This window comes from Stegostoma tigrinum, chromosome 22, assembly GCF_030684315.1.
Source record: "Stegostoma tigrinum isolate sSteTig4 chromosome 22, sSteTig4.hap1, whole genome shotgun sequence".
In the NCBI taxonomy this organism is placed as follows: Eukaryota; Metazoa; Chordata; class Chondrichthyes; order Orectolobiformes; family Stegostomatidae; genus Stegostoma; species Stegostoma tigrinum.
This window is the reverse complement of record NC_081375.1, coordinates 57,237,093-57,253,488: the sequence shown is the minus strand read 5'-3', so window position 1 is coordinate 57,253,488 and position 16,396 is coordinate 57,237,093. Positions and strand designations below refer to the sequence as shown.

The window sequence follows — 16,396 nt, the reverse complement described above, 5'->3', positions numbered from 1 at the left end:
CTTTTTTCCCTGGGGGCATAACAGAAAGACAGGAACATGAAAAAATCCTGAAATCTTTCTCCAAATTCAATCTCAGGGGGACCATCCATTCATCAAAATCCATAACCAAAGTGAAAAGTAATTTGATTCACTTTAAATCAACTATAACACTAATTTCCAAAACTTTGAAAACTCAATGTCCTGTTTTTCGAAGATGTCTGCATGTTCCATGTAAAATCATGTATTTCCACTGCCTACCAGGCTAATCATTTGCTCACTATGATCTCTGACTCACTCTCTCGCCCTCTTTGATTTCTGTAATACCCGCCATCCCTACCCTCAGCTACCTGTGCTCATATGCTCGAGGCTTCTCCAATTTTCTGACGTTCATGCTAATGCTTTAAGATCCTTGCACTGAATGTCAGCAATTTTTTCCAGAAGCCTCAATGACTACTGCCCAGCGGCTCTTCCATCCATATTTATGACTATCAAGTGTTTTGAGAGGTTGGTCATGGGTCACATCAACTCCAGCCTCCCACATTCCCTTGATCCACTGCAATTCACCTGCTGATGCAGCAGATCCATGGTAGATGCCCTCTCCTTGGCTTTACACATATCTCTGGAACGTCCAGATAACATGGGCATCTACGTCAAGCTCCTACTTATTGACCACATCTCCACCTTCAACACCCTAATTCCAAACAAACACATCTCCAAGATTGTGAGTAGGATTAATTTCTTATATTTTTATGCCAATTATATGGCTGAATTAAGTAAGTCGATTTAATTTTCAAACAAGTCTAGGTTCCTTCTTATTTTATCAGAGTCCAAATGTAAATTTATTCACATTAAAATTATTTGTATGTTGAAGCCATTCATCTAAGTTCTTATGACACTGAGAAAACATGATGTAGCAAAGACACCCAACATGTGCTGTCTCTATGATAACAAGGGGTCGAGCTGAATGAGCACAGCAGGCCGAGCAGCATCAGAGGAGTCGGAAAGCTGACGTTTTTGATCTAGATCTTTCATCAGAAAATGGACGCAAAAGAATCTGAGATAACAGGTGTCGAGCTGGATGATGCTGCTTGGCTTGTTGTGTTCATCCAGCTCTACACTTTGTTATCTCAGATTCCCCAGCATCGGCAGTTCCCGCTATCTATGTGGGCCTCCTCCTACGTGGGCGCTCCAGTTTCCTCCCACAGACCAAAGATGTGCAGGCTAGGTGGATTGGCTATGCTAAATTGCCCGTAGTGTTCAGGGGTGTGTGGGTTCGAGGGGGATGGGTCTGGCTGGGATGCTTCGACGGGCGGTGTGGACTTAGTGGGCTGAAGGGCCTGTTTCCACACTGTAGGTAATCTCATCTCTGAGCATGCGCCTCTGTCTCAGTTCTGTCACAATTACATTGAGACTTACCCTTCGTATTGGCCCTCTAATCATGGGGCACTTCCTCAAAACTGACCATACAGAATTGAGTCGCTGCCTCAGCATTGACCGCTTGACAACAAGCCACTGGTTCTGAATAGAGCTGCAATACCTCAGTCCTGACCCTCCATTCATGGGGCATGCCTTGAATTCTGACACCTGCATAATGAGGCACTGCCTCTGACAGCAATGCACTCCCTCAGTTCTGACCCACTCAGCACTGAAGATCTAACAGTGCTTCAATATATCAGTGTTGATCCTATGAGAATGAGGCAGGCAGTCAGTGCTGAGCCTCTGATAGAGCTGCATAAAGCTCATTCCTGATGAGTTAAACATGTGCATACCCTCAATTCTGACACTGAGGCACTGCCTCAGAATGGACCATCTGACAATGATGCAATACCTCAGTTCTGACCCTCTGACAGTTCTGCAACACCTCAATCCGCACCCTTCAATCAGTAGGCACTCCCTCAATTATGAGCCCTTTGTTGGCTCGTTCTGTGACAATACCTCATTGCTTCAGTGTCAGTGCTGAGAGAGGGCCTTTTTATTCACTCATCAGTACCTAAGGCACTGGCTAATTGTCAGCAGCTCAGTTCTGAGGCAGCGTCTCTTTGACAGAGTGTCAGCACCAAGGCAGACCCTCACTGTTATGGTGTCAGAATTAAAAGATCGCCATTTAGAGGGTCTAAGAAGTGGTGTTTCAGATTAGTCAGAGGATTGATACTGAGGCATTTCAGATCAGTCAGAGCGTGCCTCATTTTAATGCAGTAAGACTTGAGAGAATGCTTCATTGTGAGAGGGTCAGAACCAAGTCAGTGCCTCATTATTAGACACAGTCCAAAGATGTCAGTAGCTCTGTTATAAGGTGATACCTCAATGAAGGATCATTCTTGAGTGTGTGCCTCATTGTTCATGGGTCAGTACAGAAGGAGTGCCTCAAAACTGGGGAGAGCCAAGTAATTAGAGATTTGGTGCTGAGGTCAGTGCCTCATTGTTACAGGGTAAGTTCTGAGGCAGGCTCACATTGCTAGAGGGTTAGTTCTGAGTGAGTATATTACTTGCACACAGTAAATACTGAGTCAGTACCTCAATGCATTGGGTTCAGAGTTGATGGAGTACAACATGATTAGAAGTTCAGTCCTGAACGATTGCAGCTCTGTCAGAGGGTCAGAACTGAGGGGGCAGTGCTTTACTGTCAGCGGATCAGTTCTGACACAGTACCTCATTGCTGGAGGATCAGATCTGAATGAGTACCACATTGTCAGAAGGTCAGTACTCAGCCAGTGCCTCAAACAGAGAGTACCCATGCAAATAAGCAGTAAAAACACCCATGTAAATTAAATCTTAAAACACAGAGGATCCTGCAAACAAACCCTAAAACAGAGAGCCTCCTGGAAATAAACCCCAAAACACAGAATGCTCTGCAAATAAACTCAAAAACACAGATGGCACTGTAATTAGACCATAAGACACGGAGCTCATTGTTTCAGGGTTTTTTTTAAACAAAGACCCAACCGTAACAAAACCATGAAATGAAGATCCTCCTGTAAATAAATGCTAAAGCCTAGAGCTCACTGGAAATAAATCCTAAACTACACTGCTTTCTGCAAATAAACCTTAGAATACAGACTTTCTATGTAAATCTTAAATCACAGAGCTCTTTGTAAATAACCCGAAAACACAGGCGTCATTGTAAACAAACCCGAAAACAGAGAACTCCCCCCCGCCAGTGTTTTAGCACTGCAACACAGAGCCCCCTGCAAATAAGCCATAAAGCACAGATCTACCCTGTAAATTAAGTCAAAAACATACAGGACACTGTAAAACACAGAGACCCCTACAATTGTACACTCAAACACACAGACCCCTTTAAAAAGAACTCTAACACACATCCCCCAGGAAGTAGAGAGGAAAAGACACGGCTGAATAAAGCCGAAAACACAGCGCACCTCTTCATGCACCCGAATACTGAGCCGACCTGTAAACTATCTGTAAGGCAGGGCCCTTCACAAATAAACCCTAAAAGACAGAGCTCGCGATAAATGAAGAGCGCCCTGTAAATAAACCCTAAAACACTGAGTAAAAACCCAAAAAAACTGCGGATGTTGGAAATCAGAAAAAAAATACAAAGTTGCTGCAAAAGCTCAGCAGGTCTGGCAGCATTTGTCAGTTGAAAAACAGAGCTAACCGGTTCCGGTTCGGTGACCCTTCCACAGAACCTCCCTCAGTTCTGCTGGGCTTTTCCAGAAACTTTGTTTTTGTTCCTGATTTGCAGCATCCGCAGTTATTTCAGTTTTCAATTCACCAGGCAGTCAGTAACATCAAATGGTTGTGTATCACATATTTACCAGTCAGACTCAAACACGCCAAACTCGTTCGCTCACGTGGTCTGAGAGAACAAGGTGTTGAGCCGGATGAACACAGCAGGCCCAGCAGCAGGAAGGCTGATGGTTCGGGCCTAGACCCTTCTTCAGAAAAGTGGTCACTTGTTAATCTTGTAACCTTTGCCCCTGAATATCCTGCGGTCTGCCCTGTTTACTCATATCGGTTAGCACTTAACAAGGCTTCCGGAGGCTGGCTGGTGTGTCTTTCGTGATACCGGGCCCATCGCCTTCAAATATCCTTTTGTGTGGTTTTTCTGTGACATTATATCATAAGCCTCTTTACTGTTGTACTAAATATCCTCTTTACCGAAGAACCCACAGCGCTCCATGTGACCACGATCGCGCTCTCATTCATTCATAACTTTACTGACCACTCACTAGGGTCCTCTGTTTCCTGTTACGCATTTCATTCATTCATTCATGATCTTGCCATACTTTTCACTAATAAAGGGAGACTATAAATTAAAATGTTCCTTCCACGCATTACTGCCTTTTCACAGTTTGAACTCGTGTTGCTGACAGTGTCCAAACCTGTGTCTACATCAGAGTCAATCCCTGACTATGTTAATTTTCTAATCTATTCAGAACAATATCTTCCCATCCATCGTGTCACCCGAAACTATGAATAATTATAATATTAATCAGCCCTCAACAAACGTCTCCCAGGACTTGAATAGCTGGCGGGACATCAAACAAGTTTCTGCTTTACCACATCTCTGTTAGATACATATTGACTAGGGCCCGCGATCAGTTTCAGAAAGTTCCTACTCTCTCTCAAAACAGCTCTTCCGTGAAATTGAGTGAGAAGAATGAGAAGGTCGGCAAGAGTGAAATCTCAAGTCCCGGCCGCGGTAATCAGGCCACTGACCTTTCTGCTGTCATCAACTGATTGTCAGCCCAATCAAATCACATCGGGTTGATAATCTTTCTGGTGTCGTCTAATTTTAAAAAAATAAAAAGGATCCACACCAGTCATTGCCCTATTTCAAATACCTCAGTCCTGTCCCTGTAAGAGCCCTCAATCCTGACCCGATTGGCAGTCAGACAACACTGCACGTCTACGGTACTGACCCTCTGACCATGAGGTACTCTCACAATGAGATGTTATTGTATAACATCCCATTGATTTCTATACTTCTACAAATTAAAGTCTTTTATCTGCCTACGCACAGGGATGCAGGCACTGCCCTGAAGCTTCCTGCCCAGCTAGGAATTCAGTGTAAAACTTTTGTAACTCTTTGTCTTCCCACACATCGGTATGCAGACACTGTCTGAAGCTTCCTGACTGAATACAATTAGAATTAAACTGTGTCAAATAGGGTTCGGTGGGGAACATTTGTAAAGGTGTGAAACTTCTAAAGCATGCAATTTCTGTCGCTGACAAAGGGGCCAGGGCACTGAATTTGTGATTTCAAGTTGCCAGTGTGTCTGGTTAGAACAATCTGTCCGGATAACAACTTGAAATCGCCTCATGCCATCAGCAGCCACTTCAAGAGCAATCGATACTATATCCTGTGAAAATGGGAACTGCAGATGCTGGAGAATCCAAGATAATAAAATGCGAGGCTGGACGAACACAGCAAGTCCAGCAGCATCCTGAGATGTGCTGTGTTCATCCAGCCTCACATTTTATTATCTTCGGGACTACATCCTGGTCTTTCACGTTCTTGATGTAATAATTGTTTGGTATCCTGTCTTTGTCTGTTGTAGTAATTATTTTAGGTATCATGTCATTGTAAAATGTGTAATTATTTTATGTATCATGTATTTTGTAAAGTATGAAGAGCGGGGACTGTCCGCTGCTCGGGGAGAATTACCTGCGAGACTCTGCGCTCTGTGCCGGGTTAAGCACTGTGATTCTCCACAGCTTGTACTTGCTTGGTAATCAAAGGATTCGTGTTTTCCTAAACAGGTCAGTGTCTTGTTATTGCAACAAATCCGTGAGGGTCTCCGAAAACGAACATGACAACAGTACTGATTCGCTGACAGTGAGGTCCTCCATCAGTACTGACCCTCTGACAATGAAGTGCTCCCTCAGTACTGACCCTCTGACAGTGAGGTTCTCCCTCAGTACTGACCCTCTGACAGTGAGGTTCTCCCTCAATAGTGACCCTCTGACAGTGAGGTTCTCCCTCAGTAGTGACCCTCTGACAGTGAGGTTCTCCCTCAGTACTGATTCTCTGACAGTGAGGTACTGCCTCGGTACTGACCCTCTGACAGTGAGATACTCCCTCAGTACTGATTGTCTGACAGTGAGGAACTCCCTCAATGCTGACCCTCTGACAGTGAGGTACTCCCTTAGTAGTGACCATCTGACAGTGAGGTACTCCCTCGGTACTGATTCTCTGACAGTGAGGCACTCCCTCAGTACTGACCGTCTGACAGTGACGTACTCCCTCAGTACTGATTCGCTGACGGTGAGGTACCCCCTCAGTACTGACCCTCTGACAGTGAGGTGCTCTCTCACTCCAGTACTCTCACAGTGCTGCAATAACCATCATCCAATGGTACTCCCTCAAATCTGACTCTTTGACAAAGAGGCCCTGCCTCAGAACTGACTTGCTGACTGAGGTACTAACTCAATCCGACTAATTCGCAGTGCTGCAGTGGGAGCTGTGTTTTTTCATGTTGATTTACAGTGGGCCTTCTGTTTTAGGCTTTATTAACTGGAGGTCCTGTGTTTTGGGGTTTGTTTACAGTCGCCTCTGCGAGTTTATTTGCAGGAGGCTTAGTTTAAGGGAGGATTTGCAGGGGGCACTGTGTTTCAGGATTATTTACTCGGAGCTCTATGTTTTACACTTTTATTACAGGGACTCTGGCTTTTATGGTTCTTTTACATTTATTTCCTGAATGACCCTTCTTAGGATTTATTTAAAGGGGTGTCTGTGCTTGAGAGCATATTTACAGGGTTAACAAGGTGTAGAGCTGGATAAACACAGCAGGCCAAGCAGCAGCAAATGAGCAGGAAGGCTGGCGTTTTGGGCGAGACCCTTCTTCAGAAATGGTAGGGGGAGGGGGATCTGAAATAAATAGGGAGAGGGGGGAGGCAGACAGAAAATGGATAGAGGAGAAGATCGGTGGAGAGGAGACAGACAAGCCAAAGAGGCAGGGATGGAGCCAGTAAAGGTGAATGTAGGTGGGAGTTAGGGAGGAGATGGGTCAGTCCAGGGAGGATGGACAGGCCAAGGGGGCAGGATGAGGTTAGTAGGTAGGAGATGGGGCTGGGTTTTGAGGTGGGAGGAATGACAGGTTAGGGACCCTGTACCCCAATGGTGTCAATGTGGACTTGACAAACTTCAAACACGCCAAACTCGTTCGCTCACGTGGTCTGAGAGAACAATGAACGATCTTATTGGAGGTCAGATATCTTCGCTCCAGGGGATCCCTGCAGGAGTTTCTCGTGGCAGTGTCCGATATAACCATCTTCAGCTGCTTCATCAATGAACTTGCGTTCATCATAAGGTCAGAAGTTGGGATGTTCCTGATGATTGCACAATGTTCAGCATCATTCATGATTCCTCAGATCCTAAAGCAGTCCTTGTCCAAATGCAACTAGATCTGGGCAATACCCAGGCTGGGTCAGACAAGTGGAAGTTACAACGTCCCAGAGAACCCCTGAAAATACTGCCACACTCCCCAGGACCCTTTGTAAATATTGATATATTCCCCGGGACCAGCTGCAAATATTGACACATTCCCTGTCCCCGCGAAAAGTACTGAGAAACTCCCCGGGACTCCCTGTATATAATGACACATTTCCCAGGGTCCCCTCGAAACACTGACACATTCCCCAGGAGCTCCTTCAAATACTGACACACAGCCCCAGACCCCTGTACAGACAAACTCCCTGCGACCCACTGTAAATCTTGACATACTCCCTGAGACCCCCTAGAAATACCGACACACCACCCCTCCCGGGACCCCCTGGAAATACTGTAGGGATTCTCTGATTCTATTCTATGATGCCCTTGTCCTGTGAATGAATAAATAAAAAAACCTGGTGAAGCCGCCAAACAGCATAACCAAGTGATAGGTATAGCAAAGTGACCCCACCATCAATGGATCAAATCTGAGCTCTGCAGTCCTGCCACATCTCTTCATTTACTGTGGTGCACAATTAAACAACTGATTGGACGTGAAGACTCCACACATATCCCCATCCTCAATGATGGAAGAGCCCAGCACATCAGTGCAAAAGATAAGGCTGAAGTATTCATAGCAATCTTCAGCCAGAAGGGCCAAGTGGATGATTCATCTCGGGCTCCGCCAGCATCACAGATACCGGTCTTCAGTAAATTCAATTCACCCCACGTGATGTCAGGAAACACTTGGAGACACTGGATACTGCAAAGGTCACAGGCCCTGACAATATTCTGGCAATAATACTGAAGACTTGTGCTCCAGAACGTGCCGCTCCCCGTGCCAAGCTGTTGCAGTGCAGTTTCAACACTGGTATCGACCCGACAATGTGGAAAATTGCCCACGTATGTGCTGGATTGCAAACATAGGACAAATCCAACCTGGCCCTATACTGCCCCATCAGGCTGTACTCAATCATCAGGAAAGTGATCGAAGGTGTTATCAAGCAGCACCTGCTCAGCGACGGCCAGTTTGGGTTACGTCAGGGCAGCTCAGCTCCTGACCTCATTACAGCCTTGGTTCAAACATGGACAATACAGCTGCATTCCAGAGGGGAAGTGAGAGCTCCAGCCTTTTACAACAAGACTACATTTGACCAAGTGTGGCATCATGAAGCCCGAGCAAAGCTGGACTCAGTGGGTCTCAGGGGACAAATTCTCCACTTGCTGGAGTCATACCTGGCACGCAGGAAAATGAATGATCTTATTGGAGGTCAGGTATCTTAGCTCCAGGGGATCCCTGCAGGAGTTTCTCGTGGCAGTGTCTGAGATATAACCATCTTCAGCTGCTTCATCAATGAACTTGCGTTCATCATAAGGCCAGAAGTTGGGATGTTCCTGATGATTGCACAATGTTCAGCATCATTCATGATTCCTCAGATCCTAAAGCAGTCCTTGTCCAAATGCAACTAGATCTGGGCAATACCCAGGCTTGGTCAGACAAGTGGAAGTTACATTCACACCACAGAAATACCAGGCAATAACCGTCACCAACAAGAGACAACCACCCCTTGACAAACAATTTGTTACATTCACTGCATCCCACACTGTCACCGTCGTAGGGGTGAGCTTTGAACAAAAACTGAACCAGACTCACCAGATAAACACAGTGACTATAAGAGCAGGTCAGAGGTGAGGAATGCTGCGGCGATGAACTCACCTCCTGATTCCCCAAAATGTGTCCACTGTCTGCAAGGCACAAGTCAGGACTGTGATGGAATGCTCCCCATTTGCCAGGATGGCCGCAGCTGTAACAACATGCAAGAAGCTTGACTCCATCCAGGACAAAGCAGCCCAGTTGACTGACACGATATCGACAATCATCCACTCCCTCCACCGCCAATGATGAGCGGCCTCAGCAGCACTGTGGACGATCTACAAGATGCATGGCAGAAATTCGCCAAATCTCCTCATGCAGTCCCTTCCAAACCCATGACAGCTTCCTTCTCGAAGGACAAGGGCATCAAGTACACGGGAACACCTCCTTCTATCCCACTCCAAGCCACTCGTGATTCTGACTTCGAAATATATCCGGAATACTTCACTGCGACTGTTCAATAGCTGGGAATTCCCTCCCTCATGGCACTGTGGGGGCAACCCACAGCAGGTGAACTACAGCAGTTCGAGAAGGCAGCTCACCACCAACATCTCCAGGGCAATTCGGGATGGGCAATAAATGCTGGACCAGTCAGTGACACACACATCCAACAAATAATTGAAGAAACAAACTCTTATTAATTACTCAGTGATTTTTCACAGTCTCACAGCCAGCCATGCCTCATATACACACATCTTAGTGACAATATGGTGACCGTAACCAGACCCACAGTGAGCCTGGGCTCATCCACACTCCTCCCAGTCACATTTCTGATTTGAAAAATACACCTTTTTCACAAGAAATCTCTTTGTATATGTACAATGTCACAACTGCAGTTGCGTTCTGTCCAGCTGCATATCAAATAAACAAATAAAGCATTGGACTTTGGCTCCACCCAACAAACCAAAGACCTCTCTTAGACATACAACAAAACTATTTACATACATGTGAGACACGGGGAGGGTCCGATAACTGAATGGACCCTCATTTACCTTCAGCAGGAAAACCTCAGACAGTGGTCCTTCCCGACTGTGCCTCAGCAGCAGCAGCCCCATCGTCCCAGTTATGCCCCAAGCTTTTCGTGCATCAGTGGTAGCAGGAAGGCCAACCCCTCACTCTTTCCCAGTGGGGTCTACATGTTAATTACTCCGGGAAGCGTTTCTGTATGAGCCTGGCCTGATCTACACATCTCCCACGAACTATATGGTAACTGTAAACAGTCTTAAAGTGAGCCCGATTGATTCACCCTCCTATCAGTAATTGCCAATGATTATTGCCTGTTTCATAATCAGTCCAGTCTCATCTACTCTTCCTCTGAGTGAATCCTTTCTGTCCTCTTCCATTCAGCCCGTGCCTTGGAGAATACAGCCAGATTCCCCTTCAGGCTGCATTTCATTCTCCTCACTGTCTCGGTGCTGCCACATACATCACCTGTCTCTCCACTTCCCTCTGTAATAGTTCTTGTGAAACCCATCCCCCTCCCCGCCCCACCTTCCAGCTGCAATGTTGGAATATCACCACATTGGGCATTGCCATTAGTGCTCCAGCTCATTCATATTTCTTCACAAAACAGAAACACAACTCATCAACAAGAGTAAGTGGCAGGCAAATGAGATACATCATACATCGAAAAGCAGTTTGTTGTTCAAAAGTGGAACTAACTTTAATTTGTATGCGTATAATAGAATCAGGAAGAATAATACATATATAGCATGCAGCTCATTTCACTGAACACATTTGTGCAAATAAATGATATCTCTGCAGTTCAACCAATTCCAACAGCATAACATTAGAGACAGAGCATTTGGAAATGATACAGAAATTTCAGATACTAATGATTTAAAGAGGAGTACAGATTAAGATCGGGGAAACTGAACATGGTGTACACACAAAAATCCATTTCGCAATTGGAATGCCTCATTCAGGCAATTACATCTCTCTCCCTCAGTCTCAAATGGTGGTCTTCCCATTCGATTTTCTTCCACTCTCTGGGCCACCCCCAATAAGCAGTTCCCTTCCCTCCCCAGTTTAGCCTCATGCCTTCCTTTGCACTGGTATGTAATGGTACCTTTCGAGTACATGTTTGATTTTCGACGAACACACCGCACTGGTTTGTGATCAGGTCGGCCAGTTGAACATCACAGAATATGAGTTGCCTGATTGGTCCATATTAATAGCCCAAATCAGGGAGCCCTGGCTGACAGATAAGTCGTGTGAGGGTCAGAGATGCTGACACCCTGGCAACTATCTCTGAATGAGGCAGTGCTAAAGTTGAAGACAGTTCATTTGTAAATACAAGTTGAATTGGAGATCGACACTGGCCTCAGTGTATTTAAAATACATCTCCAGCACTGGGTTTGAATATTATTGTTATCCTTTTGTTAACAAACATCTCTGTGTGCAGTGATCAGCAGGGTTATAACATGGAGATGTTGGAACAGGATTGTTTAGATTCCCTACAGTGTGGAAACAGGCCCTTTGGCCCAACAAGTGCACACCAAACCTTGGAGCATCCCACCCAGACCCATGCCCCTGAACACTATGGGCAATTTAGCATGGCCAATCCACCTAGCGTGCACCTCTTTGGACTGTGGGAGGAGACCGGAGCACCTGGAGGAAACCAACGCAGACACAGGGACCCCTCTAAACACGAACACATTCCCCGGGACTTCACCTAAACACTGACACATTCCACGGAACCCCCGTGAACACTGATAAACTCCCTGGACCCCCGGGAAATAATTACACATTCCCCATTCCCCCTGTAAATACCGATACACACCACGGAACTCCCGGAAACACTGACACACTCCACCCCCTGTAACTACCGATACTCTCCCTGGGACACCCTGCAAATGCTGATGCAATCACCGGGACCCCTGTAAATTCTGTCACACTCCTCGGGAAGCCCTCGAAATACTGACACAGTCCCTAGACACCCTTTAAATACTGGCAACGTCCCAGAGAACCCCTGAAAATACTGCCACACTCCTCTGACAATGCTGCAATTATGTATGAATTATTATCTTGTATTATCAGTACAGGACTCCCTCAATGCTTCCTCCATTACACTGAGGTCTATCGTTTATATCGGCTCCAACAAACCTGCTCTTATTTAACGGGCCAGGCATTGCTTCACTTGTACAGATTTTGTCAAGTCCTGCTGATGTTTCTGGGAGGACTTTTTCTGACACCTTAGAATTGACCCCTGAAAATGTTGCACTCCCCCCTCACTAATGACCGCACCTGAGCTGCAATACCTCGGGGCTAACCTCCTAATTATGTAGCACCCATGAATTCTAAGCCCCTAAAATGAGATGCTGCCTCAGTATTGACCCTCTGTTACTAATGCACCAAGTCAGAACAACCCTCCAGCAATGTGACCCTGCCTCAGAACTGACACTGAGAATGAGGCACTCCTTCAGCACTGCATCTCTAATCATACATTACATTGAGACATTCCTTGTGTACTGACCCTTTGAACAATCAGGCATTCCCTCAGTACTGACAGTCTGACGATTGTGCACTCCCTCGGTACTGGACCTCTGATAATGAGGCACTCCCGTAGTACTGACCTCTCATAGACCTGTAACACCTCAGCCCTTCTGCTCTGACAGTGCTGATCTCCTGACAATGAGGAGCTCCATCAGATTTGACCACCTGACAGAACTGCAAGACCTCAGTATTGCCCCCGTAATCAAGTGGCACTCCCTCAATTCTGACCCGATCACAATGAGGCTCTGCCTCGGTACGGAGTGCCTGAAAATGATGAAATCGCTCAGGGCAGACCCTGTGACAATGAGGCCCTCTCTCATTCTGACCATCTCACAATGCTGCAATACATCATTACTGATTGTGTAATGTGTGGGTCTCTCGCAATTCGAACCCATTTTTCATGAGGCACTGCGTCAGTTTTGACGCTGTGACAATAAAACAGCCCCACAGTTCTGATACGCTGACAGTGATTCAATACCTCCGTACTGACCCTCTGACAACGAGTCAGTGCCTCAGAACTGTCCCCCTGACAATAAGGGAAACCGTCATACTGACCCGCTGCTTCTGAGGCCCTTCCTCCACACTGACATCCCAGTGCAAAACTATTTCAGTACTGGCCCTTGAAATGTGAGCAACTTCCTTAATTCTGTCCCCCTTAAATGGCAGCACTCCCTCAGCATTGACCCTTTGACAATAACGCACTCCCACATTTCTGACCCTGTGACAATGAGGCACTCCCTACCCCTGATGCTCAGACAGCGCTTCAATACCTCAGGACTGATACTCTGGCAATGAGGCACTCTGTCAGGACTGACCCCAGGATAGAACTGTAATATGTCACAACTGACTTGATAATTGTTTAGCAGCCTCTCAGTCTGACCCCACGACAATGAGGCACTGGATCAGTATGGATCGCCTCTGACAAATGCGCTCCATCAGAACTAAACCTCTCACAAAGAGGGACTGCCTCAAGACAATGCTGTGATTGAGTCAATCCCTTAGCCCTGAATCTCTGATCATGTGGCTCTGTCTCAGCTCTGTCACCATTACCTTGAGACTTACCCTCCGTAATGTTCCTCGAACAATGAGGCACTTCCTCAACACTGACCATCCAGCATGGAGTCACTGCCTCAGGACTGACCACTTGACAACGAGACACTGGTTAAGAACTGACCTGCTCACAGAGCTGCAATACCTCAGTACTGACCCTCTCATCAAGGGACACTATCTGAATTCTGACACCTGCATAATGAGGCGCTGCCTCAGCGTTCACCCTCTGACAAACTCCTGAGGACCCCCTGTAAAGACTGACAGTCTCCCTGGACGTCCTATAAATACTGACAGTCTCTCCTGGACTCACAATGAACACTGACACACTCCCCAGGGACTCTTTGTAAATACCCACACACACACACACACACACACACACACATACACAGGGACACCCTGTAAATATTGACACACACACACAACCTGTGACACCCTGTAAATATTGACACACCACCTGGTAATCCCCTGTCAAGACCAACAGAGTCCCCGGGGACACACTGTAAATATTGACACATCTGTGTGACCCCCTGGAAATACTGACAAAGCCCCTGAAATCACCTGTAAAACTGACACACTCCGTGGGACCCCCTGTAAATATTGACACAGTCCCAGCAAATCCTGAAAATACTGACAGTCCCTGGGACCCTCTGCAAAGACTGACGCATTTCCCGGGGCCTCCTTTAAATACTGAAAAATTCCCGCGACCTACAGGGGTTCAGGGACTGTGTCAGTATTGACAGGGGCTCTTGGTGAGAGTGTCAGTATTTACAGGGTGTTCCGGGGAATTTGTAATTATTTACAGGTGCTCCCGGGAGTGTGTCAGTAGTTACAGGCGGTCCCATGGAGGGTCAGTATTTACAGGGCATCTCAGGGATTGTGTCAGGATTGACAGGGAGACTTGGGGAGAGCGTCAGTAGTTCCAGGGGGGCCCGTGGACTTTGTTTTTTCAGGTCAGAGGTGAGGAATGCTGCGGCGGCTAACCCACCTCCTGATTCCCCAGAACGTGTCCACTGTCTACAAGGCATAAGTCAGGACTGTGATGGAACGCTCCCCATTTTCCAGGATGGCTGCATCTGTAACAACATGCAAGAAGCTTGACTCCATCCAGGACAAAGCAGCCCAGTTGACTGGCACGATATCGACAATCATCCACTCCCTCCACCACCAATGATGAGCGGCCTCAGCAGCACTGTGTACGATCCACAAGATGCACGGCAGAAATTCGCCAAAGCTCCTCATGCAGTCCCTTCCAAACCCATTAGAGCTTCCATCTCGAAGGACAAGGGCATCAAGTACACGGGAACACCTCCTTCAATCCCACTCCAAGCCACTCGTGATTCTGATTTAGAAATATATCCGGAATCCTTCACTGCGACTGTTCAAAAGATGGGAATTCCCTCCCTCATGGCACTGTGGGGGCAACCCACAACAGGCGAACTGCAGCGGTTCGAGGAGGCAGCTCACCACCAACATCTCCAGGGCAATTAGGGATGGGCAATAAATGCTGGACCAGTCAGTGACACACACATCCAACAAATAATTGAAGAAACAAACTCTTATTAATTAGTGATTTTTCACAGTCTCACAGCCAGCCATGCCTCATATACACACATCTTAGTGACAATGTGGTGACCGTAACCAGACCCACAGTGAGCCTGGGCTCATCCACACTCCTCCCAGTCACATTTCTGATTTGAAAAATACACCTTTTTCACAAGAAATCTCTTTGTATATGTGCAATGTCACAACTGCAGTTGCGTTCTGTCCAGCTGCATATCAAATAAACAAATAAAGCATTGGACTTTGGCTCCACCCAATGAACCAAAGACCTCTCTTAGACATACAACAAAAATATTTACATACATGTGAGACACGGGGAGGGTCCGATAACTGAATGGACCCTCATTTACCTTCAGCAGGAAAACCTCAGACAGTGGTCCTTCCCGACTGTGCCTCGGCAGCAGCAGCCCCATCGTCCCAGTTATGCCCCAAGCTTTTAGTGCATCCCAGTTATGCCTCGTGGACACACCACCTGGCTACTGACAGGGAGCCTGGCAGCATCTACACGCTTCCGCGTCATGATGCGGTGACTGTAAATGGTCTCACAGTGGCCCTGGCCTCATTCGCACAACTCACAGGAAGTCCTACTTGACTGTAAACGGTCTGACAATTGCCCTCACCTCATTGACACACCTCCAGTAATTATACAGGGACACAAAACAGTCTCACACCGAGCATGGCCTTATTTACACTCCTCCCAGAAACTAAACAGTGATTGTAAACAGTATCACAGTGGGCCTGGCCTCATCTCCATGCTTCCGACTTACTATACGGTGACTGTGAACAGTCTCACAGCAAGTCTGTCCTCATCCGTGCACCTCCCAATAACTTTTTGCTGAAGGTAAACATTGAGCCTGGCCTCATCCACACACTCCCTGTAACTATACGGTAACTGTAAAAGGTCTCACACTGAGCCGAGAGAGAGTAGGAACTGCTCATGCTGGAGTCTGCGATAACTAGGTGTGGGCTGGATGAACACAGCACGACAGGCAGCATCAGAGCAGCAGGAAAGCTGATGTTTCGGGTTTCACCCACAGCCACTTCCAGGGCAGTGTACTGTGGCACAGGCCAACAAGGTGTGCATAAACAATCTGACAGGATTCTCACCACCCGCCAATCTATGTTTTGTTGTTTGTTGGAAAGTTCTGATGATGACACATTGTACCAAATGACTTTGTCAGTCTGCTCTGGGAACTACACGACAGGATCCAGCCTCTCCTTTTCCCACAGGGTCTCGAGCATGCTGCGTGCTGACCACGACCTGA

General features: G+C 46.8%; 1 protein-coding gene across 2 annotated transcripts in view; it reads right to left on the bottom strand.

Annotated features, from left to right (window-relative positions):
• LOC132210882 (uncharacterized) overlaps window positions 1-16,396 on the bottom strand; it is a 350,749-nt gene that overhangs the window by 63,091 nt on the left and 271,262 nt on the right. For both annotated transcript variants that reach the window (XM_059653854.1, XM_059653853.1), the window contains exon 6: window positions 1-9. This exon is cut by the window's left edge and continues 151 nt beyond it. In XM_059653854.1, the coding sequence (XP_059509837.1) occupies window positions 1-9 (9 nt within the window). The remainder of the gene's footprint in view (window positions 10-16,396) is intronic.